Genomic DNA, 14,814 nt, shown 5'->3' with positions numbered 1-14,814 from the left:
GGAGGGTGTAGTGATTGGGATATTCAAAAGGTAGGCTAGCCTTAAATAATTGCAAAGCCAGGATAAGAGCCAGTTGCAGTTGCAACACTAGAATAGCACCTTCTTTCTTCTCAATGACTTTTTAAAATTTATTTATTTATCTGTTTATTTATTTGTTTATTTTGGCTGTGTTGGGTCTTAATTGCTGTGCGCGGGCTTTCTCTAGTTGTGGTAAGTGGAGGCTACTCTTCGTTGCAGTGTGGGATCTTCCTGGACCAGGGCTCGAACCCGTGTCCCCTGCATTTGCAGGCGGATTCTTAACCACTGCACCACCAGGGAAGCCCCCTCAATGAATTTTTTTTTTTTCTCAATGACTTATTTTTTTCTCAATGACTTTTTATTGAATTCTAGTTCATATTTGTATAAGATGAGGAGAAAAGTGAAATGATGAGATAAAATTATAAGTCCTCTCCAAGTTAATTCATTTTAATGTAGTGGTTTGAAACCTGACTGCACATCAGGATGTCCAGGGAACTTAAAAAAGAAACAAAACTGATTCTCAAGCTGTATCTCCAGAGGTTTGGACCTAGGCATTGTTTTTTTGCTTTTTTGGGTTTTTTTGATAGGTAAGAAGTGGATTTATTTAGAGAGATACACATTCCATAGACAGAGTGTGGTCCGTCTCAAAAGGCAAGAGGACCTTGGGAGATGGGCCATCTCAGAAGGGCATTGATATTTTTTAAATGATCCACAACACCTCACACCCATTACATTGGCTACTATTAAACAAACAAAGTAACAGGTGTTGTGAGGATGTGGAGAAACTGGAACCCTGTAGATGGTGGGAACGTAAAACAGTGTTGCTGCTGTGGAAAACAGTATGGGATTCCTCAAAAATTAAAAATAAAATTACCATATGATCTAGCAGTTCCACTTCTGCACCCTGGGGATATATCTCTATTAAAAGCAGGGTCTTGAAGAGATATTTATACATCCATGTTTGTTTGTTTTTTTACATTTATTTATTTATTTTTGCTGTGTTGGGTCTTCGTTTCTGTGCGAGGGCTTTCTCTAGTTGTGGCAAGCGGGGGCCACTCTTCATCGCGGTGCGCAGGCCTCTCACTATCACAGCCTCTCTTATTGTGGAGCACAGGCTCCAGACGCGCAGACTCAGTAGTTGTGGCTCACGGGCCCAGTTGCTCTGCGGCATGTGGGATCCTCCCAGACCAGGGCTCGAACCCGTGTCCCCTGCATTAGCAGGCAGATTCTCAACCACTGCGCCACCAGGGAAGCCCCTACATCCATGTTTTTATAGCAGCAGCGTTCACAATATCCAAGAGGTGGAAGCTACTCAAGTGTCTGTCAATAAATGAATGGGGAGACAAAATGTGTATACGTATAATGGAATATTATTAAACCTTAAAATGAAGGAAATTCTTACATATGCTACAATATGGATGAACCTTGAGGACATTGTGCTAAAATAGATAAGCCAGTCACAAAAAGACAAATACAGTATGATTCTACTTATGTGAGATTCCTGGAGTAGTCACATTCATAGAAACAGAAAATGGATTGGTGGTTGCCAGGGGCTCGGGAGACGGGAGAATGAGGAGTTGTTTAATAGGTATAGTATAGAGTTCTGGTTTTGTGCGATGAACAAGTTTGGGAGGTTAGTTACTCAAAAATATGAATATACTTAACACTGCTGAACTGTACACTTAAAATAGTTAAGATAGTAAATTTTATGCTGTATGTAGTTTGCCACAATTTTAAACGAAGGATCCACAAGTGATTAATATGCAGCAGGAGCTGAAAACTAACACTGCTTTAATGAAAAAAAAAGGTAAATTGGCTAAATGTTAACACTGAAAAATGGACAATTTATTTAATAGTCATACTTTGCTGATACACTTGGTAGTACCTTTGCTCTTTTATCCTTAAAGTAATAATGTTGTCTAGGAATGTTAGATACCATCTTTCTGAAATACTCGTGAAGCTTTAAAGTATTTTATTTTAGGTATAGAAATATTCACTAAAGAGTAGCATATTAACACTTGTCATTTTTCTTCCTAATAATTCGCTTTTAAAATAAATCACTTTATTTACATTAGCCAGAAAAATTCCTTTGCCTTTCTCCCTTCACTGATTAATAATTGTAGAATAACTATGTACTCAGATAGTTATTCTTTAACCATCTCTTTAACATTCCCTGTTATTTCATTTTTGCCAGGAATTTATAGACTTTTCCTGCTGAGACCTCAATTTGTATCTAAGAAAGACAGAAAGAAATTACTGTAAAAGATTGGAATAACTTAAATCATCCAAAATGGAGGCATACATAATGAAACAACTTTTAGTACTTACATAGAAAAAGGTTCGTATTTGTTTACAAATAAATTTATCATTTGCCTTAGTCATGATATGCTTTAAAATATGAAATCTGCTACTCTTGAAGAAAACTTTTCTGTTCCTATAAAAACCATTTTAAAGGTGCTTTGAAAATAACTCAGTTTTTTTGTTGTTTGTTTTCTGGTTTCTTTTTTTTGTTTGTTTTTTAGGGCATATACCTATAGACAACATTAGAATATAAGGACTTGAAGCAGTTGAGAATGTCTCTGCCAAGTCGACAAACAGCTATTGTTAACCCTCCACCACCAGCGTATATAAATACTAAGAAAAATGGGCGATTGACGAATCAACTGCAGTATCTACAAAAAGTTGTCCTGAAGGCTTTGTGGAAGCATAGTTTTTCCTGGCCTTTTCAGCGGCCTGTGGATGCTGTCAAACTAAAGTTGCCTGTGAGTGTATCTTATAATTATGTTAGTTTAAAACAAGTAAAACCCTGTAAATATCCTCTGATAGAAATATTATGAAATATATTTAACTTAATAAATAAATTATTCAGCACCACTAAAGAATATCCCAATGAGTATTTTTTCCTAAAACAAAAAACTCATTTTTCTGAGCATTGAAATTCTCATTTTAGCAAGTTGTGATAAATTTTAAGTATCAACATATGCTTTCTTGTTTATAGCATATGTCCCTTGACCTTTTGGTGTAAGGTTGTCATAAGTGTTCCCTTCTCCAAGAAGTCACTCTTGACACGTCCTGACAGACTTAGGTGTTTCACATACAGAATTCAACTTTAGGTCTTATATTAAGAATTTTAGCCATCTGATAACAGAATGGTTAAGTAATTTGTAATATAACTAGTAAACTGTAGAGCTGGGATTGTACTCTGGGTTTGTCAGACTCCATAAATTCTAGTTTCTTTTTCTTCATGCCCTTGTTATTTTCCAGGATGGTTCTACTCTTATATTATTTCGTTATTCTTTCTTTATTGGCTTTTTTTTTCCTTCTCTCTGAAGAAAAATGCCATGGTAATCAACTTTGTTTCTCATCACAAAAGGTTTTGGTTTCTATATTATCGCTTTTAATCAGTTGCTCTCTCTAGTTACAGGTGTATAGCTTCTTAAATTTCTTTGTGTACCAATTGTTGTAGTGAATTCATTCTTACTACTAACATTTAGAATTTCTTCTTACACCATAGGATTATTATACCATAATAAAAAACCCAATGGATTTAAATACAATCCGGAAACGCTTGGAACATAAATATTATGTGAAAGCTTTGGAATGTATAGAAGACTTCAATACAATGTTTTCAAATTGTTATTTATACAACAAGGTCTGTAAGCCTTATGCTATACTTGCTAATTCTTTTCTCTTACATACAGAGCAAAGAGATATGTATAAATAAGTGTGCTGATTTCAAATTTCAAGTCTTGATTTGGGGTACATTCCATATTTTTAAAGATAATGTTTTTTACTTTATTTCCTAATTTTCATGTATCAATATTTGTTCATTTTGCCATATTTTTTGCTATATTTTTGTCTGAATAGCTATAATGGCTTATTATGTTTTAAAAAATAAAATACTAATGATTGCTGGTTTCTGTGAATAAATTGTTATCTCAAAATGTTCTCTACTACACTTCTGCCTTTTTAGTTAAAATATGAATGATAAATCTTATTATACACTAATCTTGGTTAAATTTTTATGGCATGGATCTCTAGTTATAATCTAAGAAGCCAAACAACTGACATACTTATTTTTTCTTTCAATAAATTTATTTATTTATTTCTTTTTGGCTGAGTTGGGTCTTTGTTGCTGGGCGCGGGCTTTCTCTAGTTGCGGTGAGCGGGGCGCGCGGGCTTCTCATTGCCGTGGCTTCTCTTGTTGCGGAGCACGGGCTCTATAGCGCAGGCTCAGTAGTTGTGGCGCATGGGCTTAGGTTGCTCTGCGGCATGAGAGATCTTCCCAGACCAGGGTTCGAACCCGTGTCCCCTGCATTGGCAGGCGGATTCTTAACCACTGCACCATCAGGGAAGGCCAAATTACATACTTCTAAACTTCATACAAGTTAACTTAAAGATCAGACACATTGTGTCATATCTCAGTAGTAGTTTTGCATCTGTGTTAATGTGTTAGCCTGTATGATAATATATGTGGACATTTTGAACTTAATCTTCACTTTTGTCTTCATCCATAAAATTGGATTTGTGTATTCAATTTTCCTCCATATAGGATTCCTGTTTCCCTAAGTACTGCATCCTTTTCAAGCTGTTGTATGCTATGTAAAATTTTTAAAACTTATTTTCCATTTATTCAAAATCACTAGTGACACTGAAATGTAATAGAAATGTTGGTTTAGTTTCCAAGGTAATCATCAGTGCCACCTTATGTATAATAGATTTAAGACTATTAGCTACTATGAATTTTTTAAAAATCAGAGCTAATGGTATTCTGAAAGTACCATTGGCAAATTCATTTTAATTTAATAACTGTAAAGAGTCCTCTTACATTTAATATTTTAAAACAAAATTCAGTAATTTTCCTGAACTACCTAACTTAGAAATAGGTGTCTGCTTTAGGCTTTGCTTTGTAATTTAGTTTTTTCTCAGTAGTCAAGTAAAGCAAGATGAAGACTTCTAAGCCGATAGTTAAGATTTAAAAACTTAGCTCTACAGTGTCACTTTATTGCTTAGTTAATTGAAAATTGAATCACATCAAGTCAAACCATGAGGTACTTTTCACAGCCATGAACAAGTTTTACTTTATCCTATTTGTAAGGTAGAAATTCTAATTTCTAATACCTTTTTGTATTAGTAGGATTGGTTGGATTTTAACCCTTAGTGCTCAGAATGGCATCCTCAGTCCTTTTTAGAAGTTATAGGGGTAGGATGTTAGAATTTTAAAAGTGAGCTGCTATACTTAATTTAGAAGCGATAAATACTGTTTAGTAAATACTGTCTAAGAGTACTATGGCACTGCCTTCACTAAGGTAGCCTGAATTATAGAAATTTGATACAGTGACCATACTGTGTAAACTTATGTTACATTTTATATATTTTCTAGCCTGGAGATGACATCGTTCTTATGGCACAAGCTCTAGAAAAGCTGTTCAGACAGAAATTATCTCAGATGCCACAAGAAGAGCAAGTTGTGGGTGGTAAGGAAAGAATAAAGAAAGGTAAGCAAGAAAAGGTTTATGTTCTCTTTCTTTCTCTTTTCCATATATATTTGAATGTGTGTATAAGTATAATGACTATAATTAAATAATAAATCCCTGGGAATTCCCTGGCAGTCCAGTGGTTAAGACTTGGCACTCTCACTGCCAAGGGCCCGGGTTCGATCTCTGGTCGGGGAACTAATCCTGCAAGCCATGCGGCATGGCCAAAAAAATTAATAAATAAAAACAAATAAATAAATAATAAATACCTGAAAGGAGGTAGACATCTAGAAGTCCTTTTACATCTAAAATGTCCCTTTAAACAATCTGCTAAACCTTGAGCACAAGGATGGCTATCATACAAGATTGGGAGGACTGTATAGATTATGGCCTTGGAGCAAAGTTTCCTATAGAATAGTGCCATTCACTTAGTAGGCACCAAGTAATTCACAGTTACTATTACTATTTTAGTAGATCATGTATCTGTGCTATACTAATTAAGAGGGCCAAAATTGCCAGCATTTCTCTGTGTCAGAAGATCCCATAGCTAAGAATGAAGTGTTGCTGGTGGGTCTGAAGATGCTCTTTTTCTAGATCTTAACTCAGAACTTTAGGGGGAGATGTTTTACAGCTAATAATCCTAATATTTAAATATGAAGTTATAAAATTAATCTTAAGTATTCAGATGGGTTTATTGTAGAGGTTAATCAAGATTGTCATAGGTCAAATGTTGGTTTATCTTTGGGTCACTGAAGCTGTAAACCTTGGTTAAGTTCCTTAATCATTCCATGTTAGTTTCCTCATCTATAGTATCTGGAAAATATTTAGCTTTCATGGTTGTAAACTTTTGTAAAGTATATGTTAAGTGGCTGGGACATATGAGACTTGTACCAATTCAGGTGATGGTTGAGGTTGTTTTATTGATAGTATGATGTACTTTTTTGCTGGTTGTTAATAGACCTTTAGGATGGGTCATGACTTATAGCTTGCTTTCCATCCATCCTGTGAGATACTCACTGTTTAATAAAGTTTTTATTTTATTATTTTTGGAGAAGATTGATCGTAAGTCTGACCATATAAGCATAGATTTCCACAAGAGGTTTAAAATAAGCCCTTGTGAGGCAAAAAACACATAGATCGGTATGTTACTTAAATTGTTAAAACAAGGTGATAATTATTGCTGACTTAAAATATTATCTCTAGCAAGGTGAAAATTACTTACCTTTAGAATTTTTTCCTTTAAAACAACACTTTAACAGTTTCTTGATGGTTAAGTTGTAGCTGCTTATTTCAGGTGCTCAGGTTATTGCTAAAAGCATAGGTTTCCCTTAGACAAAAGTTCTTTGACCTTGTTTTTCTGTCAGTACCCACTTGGATGTTTGTCCCTATAAGGCACGTACTTTGGGACTACAAAAAAGTATAACCACCCTAACTCTCAGTTTAAATTTACATTTAAGTTAGAAATAAAACTTTTTAAAATAATAAGGCAATGCATTGCAATAAGTGTCAGGTGAAATTACACGTGGTGTGTGCTATGGTTCAAGAGTGAGAAATTGACTTGCACTGGAAAAGCTGGGAAGGGCTTTAGAGGTGATAGAACTTGAGTTTGGCCTTGACAGATAGGTAGGATTGGGCTTTGGTGTGAAGGTCTAGGTTTCCAAGTAACTTTTAGTAGGAGCTTTCTACTGCCTAAGTCATGTCATTTTTCATGCACAGTGGTAGGGAAACTGCCATGTGACAGTAGCTAGTCTAAATAATGTGGTTACATGTTGATACTTTATGGCAAAGAAAAAAAATTTTTTAAGTAGTACTTTGAATTGAATTGGTGTTGATTTACTGATTGAACAAATATTTGGGTACCTCTTATGTACCAGAACACTGTTCTGTATTCTTGGGATACATCAATGAACAAAACAAAAACTTTTGCTATCTCGGAGTTTACATTCTAGTAGTGAAAGAGAGACATACGTGATAGGTTCAAAGTAGGCCTCATTGAGAAGTTAAGATTTGAACAAAGAACATTCCAGGCAGAGGGCTCAGCTAGGGCAAAGGCCTTTTCCCTTCCATCACTTTGGGCCATTGCCTTCATTTATGACCTGGATCTTGCTTCCCTCCTTACCTTCTTAAGGATTGTATTCCTTTGGTTATCCCCTTTGTTTCATGCGTCATTAATTTTTCATTCTCTATCAGGTTAGTTTTATTATACTATAAACATGCTCTAGTATCTCATCTTTAAAACTCATCTTTTCCCTATATCCTTCCAGCCACTGTCCTGTTTTTTGCTTTCCTCTTACATACTCATGAACTCACTTCAGTATAGGTTCTAGCCTTACTACATCACTAGAAAGGCTTGTCAGTAGTCTTTATGTTGCTAAATTTAAGTAATATTTTTCTGTTCTCATTTTACTTGATCCCTATCAGTTGCTTTAGAAGGCTGCTGTCTCTTGAAATGCCGTTATTTCTTGGTGCACACTAGTTGTGAGGGTTTACTTCCCATTCTGTAGTCTTCTTGGCCTTATCATCCTCTTCTACTCAATCTCTAAATATTGAGGTATTTTTCAGGGCTTGGTATTAGATATTTTCATAAAATCCATCTGTGTTCTATTAACTCCCAGATTTATAGAATTTGGAGAGTCAGGGATACTATATGTTGTATGTCAAATATGATAATGACATGGAAAAAAATAAGAGAACCAGAGAGTAGTGGAATAGAGAGGGTTGCTTTATATAGGGTGGCTTGAGAAGGTGACATTTGAGTAAAGCCTGAAGGGAGTGTTGAAGTGAGCCATGAGGCTGTCTCCTGCCAGGCAGAGCAAATAGTCTGCTTATGGTTACCAAACTTGAGGACAGCAGGCCAGTAGTCTGGAGTGAAATAAGTGAGGGGAAGGGTGATAGAAATTGAGGTTGGAAGGAGCACAGAGGTAGGGGGAAAAAGTAGAGAGGTCACATGGTTCCTTACAAGCCATTGTGAGGACTTTGGCTTTTACTTGGAGAGAAGATTAGAAGCCACTGGACATTAAGCAGAAGTGTCATGATCTTATTTGAATTTTAAAAGATCCCTTTGCTTGCTGTTTTGAGAATAGACTGTAGGATGTAAAAAGCAGAAGGGGGGTGGCTTCCCTGGTGGTGCAGTGGTTGAGAGTCTGCCTGCCGATGCAGGGGACACGGGTTCGTGCCCCGGTCCGGGAAGATCCCACATGCCGCGGAGTGGCTGGGCCTGTGAGCCATGGCCGCTGAGCCTGTGCTCCGCAACAGGAGAGGCCACAACAGTGAGAGGCCTGTGTACCGCAAAAAAAAAAAAAAAAAAGCAGAAGGAAAGAAGGCCTTGTAGGATGCTACTGCAGTAATAATTACTGCAGTAATTCAGGGTTATTACCACCTATAATAATAGTTGGATTCTGGATAAGAAGATAGAGCAAAAACGTTTGCTAATGGATTGGAAATTGGGTTTGAGAGAGGGTGGAGTCACAGATGACTCCAAAGTTTTTGGCCTGGGCAATTAGAAGAATAGAGTTGCCTAGATGGAAGGATGGGCTTTTGAAATACAGTCATCCCTCAGAATCCACAAGGGACTGGTTCCAGGACCCATCCGTGGATACCAAAATCTTCGGATGCTCAAGTTCTTTATATAAAATGGCATAGTACAATGGTCCCCCGTATCTGTGGGTTGCCTCTGAGTGTTGTATCCAAGGTTGGTTGAATCCGCAGATGTGGAACCTATGGATACTGAGTGCTGACTGTAATAGATTTCAAGGTGATGTGATCCAAATGTCTCCAGTCCTAGCACTGTTTGGGAACATATAGGGCAAAAGAACATGCACAAATGTTCCTTTGATAAGAGAATTATGTTCACATCTGTTGTTCTGTGTTAGCCAGTGATGGACTATCTGAAACAAATGTCCTAGGATATTTAGGCAGAGCATTCTGAAGACCTCACGTAGTACCATATAGTTATCACCAGGGTGTCTGAAATTTTTGCTTGGGTTTACAGCAATCTGAAGCTAAAATCACAGAGCTCTGTTAGTCTGAGTTTAAGCCAGGTACCTTTTTGAATAAAATTGATAAACCTACCATTAATATAACAGGTTTTGAAGTCTCCAGTATTATATCTAAATCAGTCTAACTGTCAGCAAGTATGTGTGGGAGGGTTTCAAAGGGGAATGGGAGTGTAAACTGTGTTTATATTTTTAAAAGTTGAACTAAATGTATTAAAGTAGAATGCTAAAAGAAAAATAGTTTTATGTTTTACTCAGATACTGACTCTGGTTCACACTTTACTAGATATTCAACAGAATGCAGCAGTTTCTGTTAAAGAAAAACAATCCCTCAAAGCACTGGAAAAAATAATTAAGCAGCAAGCAATTCCCTCTGTATTTCCCGAAACATCTATTTCTCCTTCAAACATGGCACAAAGTGCTCCACTGAACTCTGCCTCACAAACAGGCACCCAAGTAAGTTTACTGTAGCATTAAAACGTTCCAGTGTAAGTTTGATGTGATGTCTGTATCTTTTTTTTTAAACATCTTTATTGGAGTATAATTGCTTTACAATGGTGTGTTAGTTTATACCTTTTTATAAGTTGATAAGAAAATTGATCTTCAGCATACAGCAGTCAGTCTTTTTGTCTGTGTACATTTTGTGAACAGAGACCTGGGAGGCAAACCAAATTTTAGAGATTCCTTAGGTAGAATTTGAACTGATTTAGTATCTTTGTAGTATTAATATCAGTTGTCTAACTACTTTTTTTTTTCTTTTTTGGGTGATATAACTTTTATTGGCTCACAACTTGGTGGGTTGATAATTTTCTTTTTTAAAATTGTATACCCTAGCTGGTTTCAGGTATTCAGAAACTTTTTGATATAACCATGACTTTTTCCCCCCATCTTTCATTGGTCTCAAAGGTTTGTACCAGACAGTTCTTTGGGATGTGGGAAGGAAATATCTGAACTATTTATTTTACCTATGAAAGAAAAATTAACCTTTACTAATACTTAATACACGGAAGACTTGGTGCTAAATATCATTTCCATTTTTTAACTGATAAGGGTAATGATCAAAGTGTGGAAACTGTTGCTCTGAATGTCACCTTATATATAGTTTTCTTTTTGTTTTTAAATTGTTTTGTTTTAGGTTACAAAGGGTATGAAGAGGAAAGCAAATACAACAATTCCTACAGCTTCAGTAGTTAAAGCAAGTGGTGAATCTTCCCCAACACTTACAGAAAAAAAATCAGGGAAAATGCCACATATAAAAGAAAATGTGCTGATGAATGTTTTGACGGATTCTCAGCAACAATATAAAGTTGTAAAGAATGTTCAAGTAACCGAACAATTAAGGCACTGTAATGAGATTCTTAAAGAAATGCTTGCAAAGAAACACTTGTCATATGCATGGCCCTTTTATAATCCTGTTGACATTAATGCTTTGGGACTGCATAACTACAATGATATTGTGAAAAATCCAATGGATCTTGGAACCATCAAGGTAAATGTTGTGTTAATAGGAGGAACTTCTTTTCTTGATTATAAAAGTAATCTTGTCATCATAAATTTAAAATTCAGAAAAGGATAAAAGAAAAAATCACCAGCAGTCATACCACCTGAAGTAAATCATGGGAACATTTTAAAGTGTTATGTTTTTATTTTCTTTAGTTCAAACACATTCATGGTTATTTACCACAATGTTTGAGGTACAGTATGTAATACAACTCTACCCTGAATTTTTACTTTGTAGATATTTTCTTGTTATATATTAAAAGTATTTTTAATTTGCATAATTATAACGCAAAAAAGGTTCTTTTGGCAAGGCATTTATGTGGTTTCTAATCCTCTCTGCATTTTTTGGTCTTCTGCCAGATTGGTAAATTTTCTTTATTGCTGATTTGGAAGCTTTAAATTATTGGAAAAATTTAATTATGTGTATTCATTTTAAGGGAAACTACTAAAAGAGTAGAACTGTAGCATTTTCAAAATGATGCATTATCTCAGTGTTCCTCCTGAATGACTACTCATTGTACTCCTTGTTCTTTATTATTGTCTAGAGTTTGGTTCTTTTAAACACAGTTTTGTTTTATTATTTCATCATCAACATTGTTTATTAACATGTTACTGATTTTTGTGCTCCCCCTCATTTCTTGCTTCTTACTCTTTCCCCTCTTAGTTTGTTTTTCTTTTTGCTGAAGTGCCAACTTCAGTGGTTCTTCCATGAGCATTTATAGGTAGTAAACTCTTAATAGCCTTATCTCTGAAAGTATCTGTATTTTGTCTTTATTCTTGAATGGTTCTTTAACTGACTATAGAATTCTAGAACAACCAGTTATTTTCCCTCAGCACTAGGACAATATCCTTTGGCATTTATTGTTGCTGCTAGGAAGTCTGCTGTCAGTCTACTTGTCATCCCTTTGTAGGCAGTCTGTCTTTCCTCTCGCTGGTTGTGCATTTAATTTTATTCATCTTGATTGGAAATTAGCACTTTCAATCTGAAGCTCATGTTTGAAGTTCTAAAAAAATTTTAAGCATTATCTCTTCAAAATATGCTTTTCTACTTTCCCCTAATACTTACATGAGAGGTCATGAAACAATACCTGAAATAGGTAAACCTGAGCTGAGTCTTAAAGGATAAGTAAGACTTAGTAAGTTATAGCATCGGTCCCCAACCTTTTTGGCACCAGGGACCGGTTTCGTGGAAGACAGTTTTTCCACGGATGGGTCGGTGGGGGGATGGTTCAGGTGATAATGCAAGCGACGGGGAGGAGCAGATGAAGCTTCGCTTGCTCACCCGCCATTCACCTCCTGCTGTGTGGCCCTATTCCTAACAGGACTGGGGGTTGGGGACCCCTGAGTTATAGGACATTCCAGGCAGGGGGAGCAACTTGGAAGGCCCTCAGATCATAAAAGCATCCAGAATACAATATTTAAGGCAACATGAGACACAATATGAAGCAGTGAGTAGGGGAAAATGAGACTGGATGGAAACTGGGGCTTGAACATGAAAGACCCTCATTGTAGAGGCCTAGAGCTGGCATTAAACATGAGGATTATGTCCTCATATTTGATTCCTACAGTAACTTCTGTAGCAGCAATGTGGAGACTGGGTTATTTAGGAGGCTATTATAGAATTCCAGGGATAAGAAGATAGTGACTTTATTTAATTTAGTTCTCCGAAATCATTCCCAGTTGCCAGTGATCTGAGTGGTAGAAAATTATGTTTCTTGTTTTAGTTTTGTGTTTCTTTAATTACAAATGATGTCTGGCATGCTGTATTTGTTTATTGGCCTTTTGTATTTATTCATGGATTGTCTGTTAATATACGCTTGTTTTGCCCAGCAGTCTATAGGATTTTCTTGACTGCTCATTTTTCTTTTTATAGTGGCTGCTTACCTGGCTACTCTGTATCCTCACTTCTATCCACTTTATATGCAGCTACCTAAAAATGTAACCCATCCTGATATTTCTCTTCTGTTCAATTTTTAATGTCTTTTCATTCCCAGGAGAATTTTAATACAGTATAAACCTTTCATTTAGATGTTCAGGGCTCATTTAAGGAGTTTATTTATTCACTGTTTTCCCACAATCAAACTGGTCTATCCAAGATTATCTGGAAACACTGTTTTTTTCCTGCTTTTGTGGTTTTGCTCCTGTTCTCTTCTTTACTTGAAACACCCTCCTTTGTCTCTACTTGTCAGAATTCACTGGATTTTTTCAAAGTCTAAAAATACAAAACAAGCGTAGCAGAATTTTAATGTTTGTCACATCTGGATGGTGGGTATCTGGTTTTGGTATTATCTATTATTCCTCTGTATGTTTGAATTATTTCATAATATAAACACTTAACATAGGTGCTCAAACAATTATTGAACTATATTGTTGATGAATCCTGTAATTTTTCCTTAATTTAGGCAAAAATGGATAACCAAGAATATAAACATGCGTATGAATTTGCTGCAGATGTTAGATTAATGTTCATGAATTGCTACCAATACAGTCCTCCAGATCATGAAGTAGTTACAATGGCAAGAATGCTTCAGGTGAGTTTTTACTTGTGCTCTGAAAGTGAGTTTCCTCTGAACATAGTTTAAAAATTTTAGAACCATAACTCAAGAGATAAAGAATACACCCCCCACCCCCGCCAAGTAATAAAGCATAATTTATACTCTTAAAATTGTGGGGGTTGTTTGTTTTCTGAGGCATAGCATCCATTCGTAGTAAATCTGTTAATGAAGCTGCCCTACATATAGAAGGTAGTGGGGAAATAGTAGTGAAGAGAGGACAGTAGGTATCTGAGAGAGGGTTGACTGCAGTCAGTGTCCCACTGAAGGGAAGGCTCAAGGACTTTTGAGGCTAAGCCATTGGGAGGTAGTAGAATGATGCACCAGCCACAGGGCAGGAGATCTTAAAAGGACTTCCCCTATATAATCTGAGAGGTCTGTCTTACCTGGAAAAATGGAGAAAAGTTGCTAAGGTTGGTAGGCAGGGAAGCATGAGTCTTATTATATTTCTGGTAAATCATTTTTTCCTCCAGTTTTATAGGGATATAATTGACATTGTATTAGTTTAAGGTATACATTATGATATATGTATATATTGTGAAATGAGTACCACAAGGAAAAATAGAATTCTCATCAAAATATGACACTGAGGGGCTTCCCTGGTGGCGCAGTGGTTGAGAGTCCGCCTGCCGATGCAGGGGACACGGGTTCGTGCCCCGGTCCAGGAAGATCCCACACGCCACAGAGCGGCTGGGCCCGTGAGCCATGGCCGCTGAGCCTGTGCGTCCGGAGCCTGTGCTCCACAATGGGAGAGGCCACGATAGTGAGAGGGCCGCGTACCGCAAAAAAAAAAAAGACACTGAGGGAATTCCCTGGCAGTCCAGTAGTTAGGACTCTGTGCTTTCACTGCCGAGGGGCCGAGTTCAGTCCTGGTCGGGTAACTGGGATCTGGCAAGCCGTGAGGTACAGACAGAAAAAAAAAAAAAATGACACTGTAATGTACCTTTTCTTAAAAGATGTTATTGCTGCATTAAATCAGAAACGCAGAAGACCTTAAGAGTCTGATTTTCCATTGTAGGATGTTTTCGAAATGCATTTTGCAAAGATCCCAGATGAACCTGTTGAGAGTATGCCTGTATGTTACATCAAAACAGATACCACAGAAACCCTTGGTAGAGAAAGGAGTTGTGAAGCTTCCTCTGCAGATAACTCTTCTAGTGATTCTGAAGATGAACAAGCTCAGAGTCTTGAAAAGCTTCAGGAGCAGGTAGTTGTTTATATTGTTACAAAGTTTTTATATTCTTTCTATGAGCTGCTGCTGCTGCTGATCTA

General features: G+C 36.6%; 1 protein-coding gene across 1 annotated transcript in view; it reads left to right on the top strand.

Moving 5' to 3' along the window:
• Positions 1-2,418: 2,418 nt before the first annotated feature.
• The window catches only part of BRDT (bromodomain testis associated), a 48,338-nt gene continuing 35,942 nt past the window's right edge, over positions 2,419-14,814 (top strand). The window contains 7 exon segments of the mRNA XM_089919713.1: positions 2,419-2,780; positions 3,533-3,670; positions 5,402-5,516; positions 9,777-9,946; positions 10,626-10,979; positions 13,393-13,521; positions 14,561-14,749. Coding sequence (XP_089775839.1) covers positions 2,592-2,780; positions 3,533-3,670; positions 5,402-5,516; positions 9,777-9,946; positions 10,626-10,979; positions 13,393-13,521; positions 14,561-14,749 — 1,284 coding nt within the window. The 5' untranslated portion in view covers positions 2,419-2,591.

Source organism: Delphinapterus leucas, chromosome 1, assembly GCF_059928025.1.
Source record: "Delphinapterus leucas isolate spDelLeu-1000000601 "Yukka" chromosome 1, BTC_Dleu_Yukka2, whole genome shotgun sequence".
Lineage (NCBI taxonomy): Eukaryota > Metazoa > Chordata > Mammalia > Artiodactyla > Monodontidae > Delphinapterus > Delphinapterus leucas.
This window is presented reverse-complemented; position numbering and strand designations above follow the sequence as displayed.